Source organism: Theropithecus gelada, chromosome 20 (assembly GCF_003255815.1).
Source record: "Theropithecus gelada isolate Dixy chromosome 20, Tgel_1.0, whole genome shotgun sequence".
Lineage (NCBI taxonomy): Eukaryota > Metazoa > Chordata > Mammalia > Primates > Cercopithecidae > Theropithecus > Theropithecus gelada.
In genome coordinates this window covers 73,882,532-73,895,504 of record NC_037688.1, presented here as the reverse complement: position 1 = coordinate 73,895,504, position 12,973 = coordinate 73,882,532, and the positions used below count along the sequence as shown (strand labels likewise).

The window sequence follows — 12,973 nt, the reverse complement described above, 5'->3', positions numbered from 1 at the left end:
TAGCAGCCTTCCTAGAAATCTCACATAACACGTCTATTTCCAATACTTGACTAAAACCCAGTCACGTGGCCACTTCTAGCCATAAGGGACGCTGGGAAGGGTGTTTTAGTTGGCTACGTGGCCACCCTGAATCATTCATGGAGGGCCCAAGTGGGTGATCTTTGAGAGTCACTGCCGGCAATCCAGTCCCAACTCCACCTCTAAGTCACATTTGCCTTGGACAAATCACTTAGCCTCCCAGAATCTCTGCTTCCTCCTCTATAAAATGAGGGTTATAGGAGTTAAGGAACCAACTGTCTTGGTTTCCTGGGACTGAGGGATTTCCCAGGGCATGGGACGATTTGATCTCCCCTTAGCAGTTCCTACCTGCAGGGCTGCTGTTGGAAGAATTCCGTGAGATTGGTTGTGTTCTCCTGCTAGCCTCTGGCAGACGCCCACTAGGTTAGTTTCTCTCCTGTTCGAGAGAGGAGGAGGGGTGCCTGGGGGAAGTGACCCCTGCAGGGTGTGCATATGCATGAACCCTTCCAACACCCCTTCCTCGTTCCAGCCTTACCGGATCTTCAACACCTGGCTGGGGGACCCGTCCAAGAACCTACTGCTGGCTGAGGTCATCAACATCATCAAGCGAGAGGACCTGCTAAATAACGCAGCCCATGCCGGGAAGGTCCTGCTCACGGGATTGCTGGACCTCCAGGTACCACCCCCTCCCCTGCCTAGCCCCCACCACCCACGGCTCCCTGCAGCCTCCAGGGCAACACTGGAGCTCTTCAGCATGGCGTTGCACCTGCTGTTCCAGCAATTCACAATGGGCTGTGCTGCTCCTAGCCTCCGGGGCTTTGCACGTGCTGTGTCCTCTGCAGGGAATGCCTCTCCATCCCTCCATCCCATTCCAACCCGTTCCTGAACTCCTAGTTTTGTTTTGTTGATTTTTTTAATATTGAGACATGGTCTAGCTATGTTAGCCAGTCTGGCCTTGAACTCCTGGCCTCAAGCAATCCTCCCACCTCAGCCTCCCAAAGTGCTGGGCAGCGCCTGCCGGCACTGGTTATCTTTTTTATTTATTTTATTTATTTGTTTTTTAATTTATTTTTCAAGACCAAGTCTTGTTCTGTCACCCAGGCTGGAGTGCAGTGGCGCAATCTCAGCTCACTGCAACCGCTGCCTCCTGGGTTCAAGAGATTCTCTGGCCTCAGCCTCCTGAGTAGCTGGGATTACAGGCATGTGCCATTATGCCCTACTAATTTTTTTGTATTTTGAGTAGAGATGGGGTTTCACCATGTTGGCCAGGCTGGTCTCAAACTCGTGACCTCAGGTAATCCGCTCGCCTCAGCCTCCCAAAGTGCTGGGATTACAAGCATGGGCTACTGCGCCCGGCCCTGGTTATCTTTTGACACCAAATTCAGACATCCCCCCTTTATGAAGCCCCCAAGCACTCCTTCTCTCACCCCCTCTGATGTGTTCATTATTCCCTCCTCTGTGCAACCTGTTGCATACTTACCACTCATCAGCACTGCTATCCACTGCTGGGACTGGATTACTCTCCACCCTCAAGGTTTCATCATGGGCCAAAATGGCTCCTGGAGCTCCAGCCATCACATCTCAATTCCAGGCAACAAGAAGGAAAAAGAAGGGAAGGACAGAGTGGCCCCCTTCTTGTCTTTAGCAGCCTTCCCAGAAATCTCACATAACACCTCCAACACTTGACAAAGAGCTGGTCACGTGGTCACTTCTAACCGCAAGGAGGTGTGTGGATGTGTGTGTGTCAGTGTGGCACACAGGCCTGAAGGGGTGTCTAAATGGAAGAGACATTATTCTGAACCTCCCCAGGGCCATACTGCGGTAGAGAGGGAGGGGTGTGTTCAAACTGCCGGCTCCCCAGCAATCGACAAGTGCAGGGCACATGCTAGAATAAGTGCTGGAAGGACTTCTGAACCTCAGTTTCCTCATCTGTGTAGACCAAAGTGGGCCCTTCTTCACTGGCAGGGGATTCAAGGGTGTGCCCACTACCAGGCACAGGGGTTCATGCCTGTAACCCCAGCACTTAGGGGGGCAAAAGCAGGAGGATTGCCTTCAGCCCAACTGAGTTCGAGACCAGCCTGGGCAACATGGTGAGACCCCGTCCTCCACAAAAAGAAAGAAAAAAATTGTGTATGTGTCTAACACAGTGCCTGGCCCTGTCACCCCCAGAACAGGACCGTGTCTCCAGTTTCTACTAAGGAGCTGCTGTGAAATAAGACTTGCTCCCCCAACTCAGCCCCCAGTACCCTGAAATTATTTGGGGTTTTCCAAGCCCTTGTTTGCTGTCCTTCACATGGACAGTGGAGAGTAAGGTGAAATCAAGGTCCTCCAGACTAGGCATCTGCATTTGCCTCCTTGTCTGCTATAAGAAATCACCACAAACTGCGTGGGTTAAAACAAGAATTTATGCTCTCACAGTTCGGAGGGCAGGGTCTGAAATCAAGGTTTCAGCAGAGTTGGCTCCTTCTGGAGGCTCTGGGGAAGAATCTGATCCATGCCCCTCTCCACCTTCTCATGGCTGCCAGGAATCCTTCATGATCCTTGACCTATGGAGGCTTCACTCTGCTTCCGGGATCACTTGGCTTTCTCCCCACTGTGCCTGTGTCTGTCTCCAAATTGTCTTCTTTTTATAAAGATACCAGTCATTGAGCTGGGCGCAGTGGCTCACGCCTGTAATCCCAGCACTTTGGGAGGCCAAGGCAGGTAGATCACTTGAGATCAGGAGTTCGAGACCAGCCTGGCCAACATTGTGAAACCCCGTCTCTACTAAAAAAAAAAAAAAAAAAAAAAAAAATCAGCCAGAGGTAGTGGCGGGTGCCTGTAATCCCAGCTACTCAGGAGGCTGAGGCACAAGAATCTTTGGACCCAGGAGGTGGAGGTTGCAGTGAGCCTAGATTGTGCCACTGCACGATCAACAGCATTTAAATCCTTCAGTTTACAGCAGGGGAAACAGAGGTACTTGAGTCGCCCAAGGTTATGCAGTGAGAAAGAGACAACGCTGGGCTTCATTATTGTTGTTGGTGGTGGTTTTTTTTCCCTCGACACAACACAGATGTGAACAACTGGGCTTTGAACCCAGGCTTGAATGTCACCAGAGCTCTTAACCCCCTGGAGGTCCTGCCAGTCCATGCAGAGGCCAAGGCTGGACCATGGAAGGCCTTTGACGAAGCACAGCCATTAAGCCCAGCTGGTACACGGGTGATGGGCTTTGATGCTGGCCTTGTCTCCCCCCACTGCAGGCCCGGTACCCCCAGTTCATCAGCAGGGTGAGAGGACGAGGCACCTTTTGCTCCTTCGATACTCCCGATGATTCCGTACGGAATAAGCTCATTTTAATTGCCAGAAACAAAGGTAAGGGGCCAGGAGTGGCTGCTGAGTTTCATCAGCGTCCAGTATATCCTGCTGTAGCTGCAAAATGTTGCTAGGTACTCAGCAATATTTTGCGTGGGGGGCAGGTGGTACACAGGTCTGAAAATAGCCTGAATGCTGCTTCTCCAGAGAACGTTACGAATGGGATTTCTTTATCTATTTATTTACTCAACAAGTGTTCGCTGAGAAGGTGAGTTGTAAGTGGACACTAGAGACAGTTACAGTGATGATGAAGACCATCAGAGCCCCTCCCTTCAGGAAGCATGCAGTCTAGCAGGAAGGCGTGGCTTTACACATGGCATTTCACAAACAATCCATTGCAATTTTAAGTCCTGGGAAGGGGAAAACGCGGCTAAGAGAGCAAATAGCCGCAGCAGTTGGTGAGGCTAGGAAATCAGGGAAGGCTTCCTTGAGGAAGTAGCATTCTACCCTGAGTCTTGATGAACAGGGATTGGCCGGGTGAAGGTAAGGAAGAGCATTCTGGGCAGAGGGAAGGGTGCATGCCATGGGCTGAGGTGGGATGGAGCTTACAGAGGTGGTAAAAGGGAAAGAAGGGGGCATGAAGGTGAACGGATGGGAGGGGACGAAGCTGGGGGAGGAGAGGCCAGGCCCGGGTCACATGGGCCTGCAGATCCGGCTTAGCACTTGAGATTTCACCCTAGGAGCTATGGGAAGCCACTGAGGACAGTGTGGCAGGGGTAAGGGCAGATGCTGTGGTGAGATCAGAACACATACTCTATGTCAGGCACATTGTCAGGTCGTCTTCTTGTGCCATCTTATAGAATCCTTGCAGCAGCCTCGGAAGGGCAGGGATAATCAACCTCCATTTTAAAAATGAGAAAACGTGGTCTCAAAGGCATAAACAGGCTGGGTGCAGTGGCTCACGCCTGTAATCCCAGCACTTTGGAAGGCCAAGGTGGGCAGATCAGCTGAAGTCAGGAGTTCGAGACCAATCTGGCCAACACGGCAAAACCTCATCTCTACTAAAAATACAAAAATTAGTTGGCCATGGTGGTGGGCGCCTGTAATCCCAGCTACTTGGGAGACTGAGGCAGGAGAATTGCTTGAACCTGGGAGGTGCAGGTTGCAGTGAGTGAGATCGTGCCACTGCACCCCAACCTGGGTGACACAGCGAGACTCCATCTCTTAAAAAAAAAAAAAAAAAGCATACACAACCTCGACAAGGAAAGGACACCAGCTGTAACTGGTGAAGTCACCCTTTAAAATAAGCAGAGCCTGTTCCTCCTCCGTGATAGCTCAGCACCCCGCACGTGCTTCCGACTCAGTCTGTGCTTTTGCAACTTATCTGCTTATTTTCTTTCCCCACCCCTCCATGACTTTCTAGAAGGCAAGGACTTTATCTTGGGATCTCTCTATCACCAGACCTAGTCCAGGGGCAGCAAAGCAGGCACTCAAAGGAGAGAGGGAGGGTGGAGGGAAGGAAAGGAAGAAGAGAATGATGGATGAGATGAATGAAGGGAGAGAGAAAGGAAATGAAGGCTGGATGGGTGGGTGGTAGGAAGGACAAATGGAAGCCTGGGCTTCCACGATGGATGATGATGGATGGATGGATGGATGGATGGATGGATGGATGGATGGATGGATGGATGAGCATCGCCAACGGGCATCACTTTCCTCCCAGCTCTCCCAGCACGCAACTTTGAGAAACCATGCTCCTCACCTACCTCCTGCCTCTTCTTTCAGGTGTGGTGTTGGGGGGCTGCGGTGACAAATCTATTCGTTTCCGTCCCACGCTGGTCTTCAGGGATCACCATGCTCACCTGTTCCTCAATATTTTCAGTGACATCTTAGCAGACTTCAAGTAAAGAAGCCATTTCTACTACAGTGAGAAAGCCCCGATCTCAACAGTTGTCAAATTGATTAGTTTTGCCTAATTCATGTTTTCACTTAAAAGTATCAGAGGTGAATGCACAGTGAAGGGTGATTTGTGGGGAGGGAACGTTTTTGGTGGTCTTGGGGGAGGTGGGGGAGGGAAGGGCTGGTGTTGATTTTCCTCCCTGCAGAGCCAATGGTGCACATTGGTTTAAGCCCAGAGATCCTGCTTGAGCCCTGGACTCGTCTTGGGAAGGGCCATGGGAGGTCCAGGCTAGAGTTCTGCCCAACCTTGACCAACCCCAGCAATTTTTCCAAAAACCAGTCAAGGGCATTACATTTGCTCCTGGGACTGGCAGCTGGGCCTCCTGGGTGCCAGTCCATCTCAAGTGCCATATTCTGTGATCACGGATGCTGGCTCCCCCTCGCCCTATGCAAGCAAACACGTTCCCACCTCCTCTCCCAGCCCCTGGAGCTCTGAGCACACCCCAAACACGGTGCAGGGAGGGACTGGACAGATCTGAGGAAGACCGTAAAGTGGGGAGAAGAGGATTCAGCTCAGGGGTAAGGGAAGCGGTCCTGTGGCCCCCTGAAGATGAGAATCACTCCTCTCGGTGCACCTGGGGAGCCCCTAAACTGTGAATTCTGCCCTGGACAGGGCTTTGCCCTTGGAGGATCCCCAGGTGGCATCATCCATGGTTCTTACTTGGCATCCACCATTCCCCAAACTCCCTCCTCCCTGTTAAATGTCAACCTAGACCTGGACCTGGGTGAGAGGAAACTGTAGCCTGAGTGTCCACAGGGACACACGTGAGCCTCAGGGCTAGAAGCACAGGCCCGTCACCCCAGGGTCTGGGGCCGCAGAGCCATTGCATCATGTTTCCTAGGGCACCTTGGGGTCTGACTTTTGGCCCCCTCAGCCTGAGAGGCTCTTGCTGTCTTTTGCTCATCCACTTTCACACGGCTTCTGAGCAGACCCCCAGGAACAGCTTGGCTGTCCCACCAGAGGGAATCATTGCTGGACTGGATTTCTGCTTGAGGGAAGCACCATGAATTAAAGGCGCTAGAGCTCCATGCATGGAAAAGTGGCCTGTTGGTTCAACGTGGTTTCCTTGTACTTGATCCTCCTGAAATCAGAGATTTTCCTGAGATGACCGAGTATGGAGATTACCAGGCAGATGATACCGAAATGCTTAACGGGGCTGTGGCTGAGCCTCTAGTATCTCTGCTGGAGGTGAGACACTCTGGGAACTGATCTGACCTCAAATGCTCCTAAAAGAGAACTTGATAGCCTGACACCAGTGAAGTATTATTTGGTGGGGAGACTGAGAAAGCCTGGCTTGTATTATCTGTCCGAAAGGAAGCCTCTTCATCTCCGGGTGCCTTGGTTGACTATTTTGGAAATAGGCATATCAAGGTTCCTGATTCAGCACTTTGCTCTTTTAATAACAAATCATCCAAAGATCTCAAAGTAGGGTTTTTTTTCTTTTTTCTTTTTTTTTTTAGCTTCCAGTCTTCCGCATACTTGGTCATCGACCTATTTTTGTTGAGGAATGAAAGGCAATGACAAGTTTAACATATACAAATTTGTGAGTTCTTGTTCATTTTGCATTCCTGCAGTCAGTGCTAATCTGTCGTTCTTAATCAGTTCTGTCACCTGCACTCCCAGCGAAGTGGTGACGTATGCCTCCCACTCTCTGCAAGGTTTTACTCGTTTTTATATTCATTTATGCATCATTCATTCATTCACCATTTATTCACTCACCTAACTTTCATGAAATACTTGCACCATCCCAGGCCCTGTACCGAGCAGCAGGAATACAAAGATGAGACAAAACATTGTCCCTGCTCCCGGGGGCTCACATCCCACTGGGAACAACCAGACTCGTAAACTAACAATTCAAGCAGGCAGCAAGGGCTATGACAGAGGTGCGAGTAAGAGCATGAGGAAGTCGGAGGGAGCACCACCATTCATCCAAGGGTCAGAGGAGGTTTCAAGGAAAAGGTGTCACTGGAGCAGTGTTTTGCAGAATGAGTCAGAGTTTACCAAGCAGACAAGGCAAGGAAGGGTGTTGCAGAGAGGGAACAGCATATGCAAAGGCATATCAGTTCATGACTTCACATCTTTCACTGGGGAGCCAGATTCCACAGGCAGTATCCCAAGGTTCAATAAGGCCTTATTTAACAAGCAAGCAAAATGCAAACCAAACCATTATTCATTTATTGGCTTAAGTATGCTTTCTCCTGAAAACTTTAGCACTGGGTGCAAATATTCAGTATGGTTCTCGGAGTCCAAAGGGTTTTAAGCCAGGGCACAACCAGAAAATTGGCTCTCGCCGGTAGGGAGAGGGGCTCCAATATTTCGTTCTCTCCCCGTGGGGCATTGACAGAGAAATGAAATCGTTTTATCTGGAAAATTCCAGATTTATTATTTACCCCTTACCAAGGGAAGTTACTTCTTGTAAAAACTTTTAAGCCATTTATCAACAAGTTCTTGTTGACTCAGGGCATAATGAGTTCCTGAGACATCCTCTGTTGGGGGGTGGGGGTTTAGCTGGAAGAATTTCAAGGAAAAGAATTCTCAGCACAGCTCAAGATTGTAGAAACTCAGCAGAAGCTGGTAAAAACATGGGGAGCCCGGAGGACAGGCTGCTGTCCAGGGCAGGGGCCATGAAGAAGGGCTTCCGTGGCCGACAGTCTGGAAATGAATCCATCATACATTAGTGCCATTGAGTTAGTAACCGTCCAGCAAGTGGCGTCACTTTTACAGAAAACAAGGTCCAGTAATAGCAAGTCTTAGTACATCCTCACTTTTATTATAAATGGGTGTTTTTTTATAATTTTTACTGACGCTCAGTAACCATGCAAAATTGTGTATAGCATTAATGTATCTATATACCTATCTATATCTATATATGAGCTCATGGTAGAAAACCATAGCTAGGTAGCATCGCAGACTTACGCATACAAAGTGATCTTGTTTACAGGTAATCTGTTGACAGTGCCAATAAATGATAAAAAAAAAAAATTAACATGTCACAATGTAACTGTTGACCATATGCACAATTCCATGAATTAAATCTGTTTCCTGTGTTAGTCAGTATTCTTAAATAAAAGAAATTTATAATTGAAACAGGAGTGAATGTGGACTTTTTTGGTGGAAATGGTTTTGTTAAATAATTAGGTGCCGGTACGTATTAAATGCCTGTTATATACCTCTTAGGGATGTCTTGGGAGACACTCTACATGCATAATTCTGCCTTGGGATCGGGAAGCACTGTAAGGCCATGCATTTCATTAAGTAAATCGAGGACATGCTATGTGACAGGGACACAGGGATGGACAAGATGTGGTCCCTACTCGCAGCTCACATTCTCTTTTTTTTTTTTGAGACAGAGTCTAGTTCTTTCACCCAGGCTAGAGTGCAGTGGCATGATCTTGGCTCACAGCAACCTCCATCTCCCGGGTTCAAGTGATTTTCCTGCCTCAGTCTCCCCAGTGGCTGGGATTACAGGCATGCACCACCCCCACCCAGCTAATTTTTGTATTTCTAGTAGAGATGGGGTTTCGCCATGTTGGACAGGCCGGTCTCGAACTCCTGAGCTCAGGTGATCCACCTGCCTCAGCCTCCCAAAGTGCTGGGATTACAGGCATGAACCACTGGGGGCCTGTTTTCTATATTCCGTCCTTCCCCTGAGGAGGCAGTGGAACGACCCAGCGCTACTGTTTTCTACACGGGTGATCGTGGGCAAGTTACTTCAGTTCTCTGAACCTTATTCTGCAAAATAAGAATGATTAGAGTATTGCCAGCTAACGTGTATTGAGTGCTTGCCTGGACTAAGCACTATTTTAAGTGCTTTTCATGTAGTAAGTCATTTAATCTTCCCAGCAATCCTGGATAGGTGGTGTTATTATCTTCATTTCACAGAGGAAGAAACCGAGGCAGAGAAAGAGGTTACACAGCTGGGAATTGGCAGGGCTGGAATCCAAGCAGGCAACAAGTTTTGCTTCAGAAGCCGTATGCTTCCCCCGAACACTCTATGACCTGTCTGGGGTTCTCTAACTCAAAGTGTTGCTGGCAGATTCAATGAAATCACATAATAACTGCCTGGCACACAGTAGGCGTTTAATACATGCTGGTGTCTTTTACTGCTGCTTCTCCACGAATAGCTGAGCGTGTCTCACATATAGTTCTAAAAGGCAATATTATATTTCTGTCAGAGTTAACTTTCCACTGATAACTATTAAAACTACTTCACACCATAGGTGCAAGCCCATCTGAATCTGAGAGTGAATTTCAACTGTTCGTCAGTAAAATGAATGTTTTTGTCCTTAGAGTTGGTATAAACATGGCCAGATGGTATCAGCCTTGCCTGATGGACTCTAATCAGGCAAGATTTTACAGTTGAACGGCGCAGGATCAAAACAAGGCCCTTAAAAGTTGGACTCTGCCTGGAGTTCAAAGGGACCCTGTTGCTTTCTATTTAGGAACTCACGAGTCTTGCAGTCATAAAGCAACAACATAAAGCAAGCTCCCAACTCTAGTTCTTCGGGCAATTCATCCAGGCTGCCCCCTGCAAGCTGCTCGGCCCACCAGATCTGCATTGGGGAGTGCATTAAACACGGCTGTGGAATGATGGGGTGGAGGACGCCATAGACACCTGGCCCTATGACAAGTAAGTCTCATTTTTGGTAACCAGCATAGGAAGGAGGACAACAGCTACCAATGGGCTGTGCTTCCCACATGCACACTGGGAGCATCGTCACCAGGTCCCCAGTTGGTGCAGACTTCACGTGTGGATGGTGGCCATATGAAAGCTGACATGTGGCTGGGCGCAGTGGCTCATGCCTGTAATCCCCACCCTTTGGGAGGCCAAGGTGGGCGGATCACTTGAGGCCAGGAGTTTGAAACCATCCTGGCCAACGTGGTGAAACCCGTCTCTCCTAAAAATACAAAAATTAGCTGAGTGTGGTGGCACGTGTCTGTAATCCCAGCTACTCAGGAGTCTGAGGCAGGAGAATCACTTGAAACCAGGAGGCAGAGGTTGCAGGGAGCCGAGATTGCACCACTGCACTGCAGACTGGGTGACAGAGCGAGGCTCCATCTTAAAAAAAAAAAAAAAAACAGGCCAGGCCCAGTGGCTCAGGCCTGTAATCCCAGAACTTTGGGAGGCTGAGGCAGGTGGATCATGAGGTCAGGAGTCCAAAACCAGCCTGGCCAACATGGTGAAACCTCGTCTCCACTAAAAATACAAAAATTAGCCGGCGTGGTAGTGGCTGCCTGTAACCCCAGCTACTCTGGAGGCTGAGGCAGGAAATGGCTTGATCCCCAGGAGGCAGAGGTTGCAGTGAGCCAAGATCACACCTCTGCACTCCAGCCTGGGCGACAGAGCGAGACTCCATCTTGAAAAACAAAAAAATGTAAAACTGGCATGCTACAGACAATCCTATGCATCTAAATTATTTACATGGCCACAGCATGGCAGGGAGACGGGGCAAAATCCAGACAGGAAGGAAAGCCACTTGACAAGGGACAAACATGGTTACATCACAGATGCTTTAACCGAGTTTTCAAAGACTGCATGTTTCCTTCCATCTACTCAGCTTTTGAGTCCAGAACTGGAATTCATGGTTGAGAAACTTTCCTTTGCCTAGAAAGCCGGTGGGAGGAGGAGGGAACGGAAGAAGAGACTGTTTATTATAGCATTTTTCTCCATTTGTTAGGATGAATGACGTGCTCATTATAAAATTTTTAAACACTACTAGAAGGTTAATGTTGAAAGTGAAATACTTACTGTCTCATCTGCCCCTCTGACTGCCAATGCTCTCCCAGGGGTAACCACTCTTCACAATTTGCAATGTATGTATGTATGTATGTATGTATTTGAGATGGAGTCTCACACTGTAGCCCACCAGGTTGGAGTGCAATGTTGCAATCTGTGCTCACTGCAATCTCTGTCTCCTGGGTTCAAGCAGTTCTCCTGCCTCAGCCTCCTGAGTAGCTGAGATTACAGGCATCTGCCACCACCCCTAGCTAATTTTTGTATTTTGAGTAGAAATGGGATTTCATCACATTGACCAGGCTGGTCTCGAACTCCTGATCTCAAGTGATCCGCCTGCCTCAGCCTCCCAAAGTGCTGGGATTACAGGCGTTGAGCCATTGCACCCAGCCAACATGTACTTTTTAAAAACACAAATAAGATCACACAGAACTACACTGTTCTGTGACTTGCTTTTTATTTATTTATTTTTTTACCTACCTACCTCGTGGTCTTTTCCACAGATATAGCACAATCTCATTCTTTTTAAAGGCTGCATGTATACTACAATACGAATCTACCAACATTTACTTAACCATGTGGCCTACTAATGGAAACTTAGATTATTCCCACTTTACTTTTCTTTTCTATTTATTTATTGATTGAGACAGGGTCTCACTCTGTCACCCAGGCTAGAGTGCAGTGGCACAGTCATGGCTCACTGCAGCCTTGAACTTCTGGGCTCAAACAATCCTCCTGCCTCAGCCTCCCAAGTAGCTAGGACTACAGGCACGCACCACCATATCCAGTTAATTTTTTAATTTTTCTTTTGTAGAGACAGGATTTCACGATGTTGACCAGGCTGGTTTTGAACTCCTGGCCTCAAGCAATCCTGCCACTTCAGCTTCCCAAAGTGCTGGGATTATTGGCATGAGCCATCACGCCCGGACTAGTATTTTTGCTGTTGGAAATATTTCAGTGAACATCCTTATATGTATACTTCAGTATTTCTGTTAGATTTTTGCTATATTCTGAATGTTTATGTCACCCCCAAATTCATATGTTGAAACCTAATTTCCAATGTGATGATATCTGGAGGTGGGAACTTTGGAAGCTGATTAGGTCATGAGGGTGGATCCTTCACGAATGGGATTAGTGCCCTATAAAAGAATTTCAGAGAGCTCCCTCACCTCTTTTGCCATGTGAGACCACAGCAAGAACAAGCCTGTCTATGAATCAGGAAACAGGTCCTCCTAGACAGTGAACCCGCTGACGCATTAATCTTGGATTTTCAGCCTCCAGAACTGTGAAAAACAAATGTTGCTTCAGCCATCCAGCCTATGGTATTTTTGTTAGAGCAGCCCAAGTGAACTAAGACAATCATGTTTAGAAGTGTTGTTAAAGGGGGGAACTGCCAATATACCCACCACGCAAATCTAAAGACAACTCCCATTTTCTGAGAAGCTGCTTTGCCTTCTATTGCATGGCTATGGGTGATTCTCGAAGCTTGGGTACCGTGGAATAACCTGGGAAGCATAAACAAACAGATGCCCAGGTTGTACCAGATTCAACAAGCGCTGGGCACACTTAAATGGTTTTTTTTGTTTGTTTTTTGAGACAGGATCCCGCTCTGTCACCCAGGCTGCAGTGCAGTGGTGCAGTCTCAGCTCACTGCAACCTCTGCCCCTCGGGCTCAAGTGATCCTCTCACCTCAGCCTCCCCAGTAGCTGGGAATACAGGCATGTACCCTACACCCAGCTAATTTTTCACATTTTTAGTAGAAATGGGGTTTCACCATGTTGCCCAAGCTGGTCTCGAACTTCTGGTTTCAAGCAATCTGTCCGCCTTGGCCGCCCAAAGAGTTGGGATTACAGATGTGAGCCACTGTGCCTGGCCTTTTATTGCTTTTGTTGTTGACTTTGGTTTTTTGGGGGCAGCTCTCAGGTACTACCCTACTGGTGCATGACGGAAGCCGTAACACATTTCCTGCTGTC

General features: G+C 48.4%; 1 protein-coding gene across 7 annotated transcripts in view; it reads left to right on the top strand.

The window, feature by feature from the left end:
* ABAT (4-aminobutyrate aminotransferase) overlaps positions 1-8,355 on the top strand; it is a 104,091-nt gene extending 95,736 nt beyond the window's left edge. For 6 of the 7 annotated variants that reach the window (XM_025369544.1, XM_025369542.1, XM_025369548.1 and 3 more), the window contains 3 exons: positions 548-694; positions 3,258-3,369; positions 5,092-8,355. In XM_025369544.1, coding sequence (XP_025225329.1) covers positions 548-694; positions 3,258-3,369; positions 5,092-5,213 — 381 coding nt within the window. In that variant the 3' untranslated portion in view covers positions 5,214-8,355. Of the gene's footprint in view, positions 1-547; positions 695-3,257; positions 3,370-5,029 lie in introns of all 7 variants that reach the window. The other variant, XM_025369543.1, reaches the window with a different exon arrangement.
* The last annotated feature ends 4,618 nt before the right edge of the window (positions 8,356-12,973 follow it).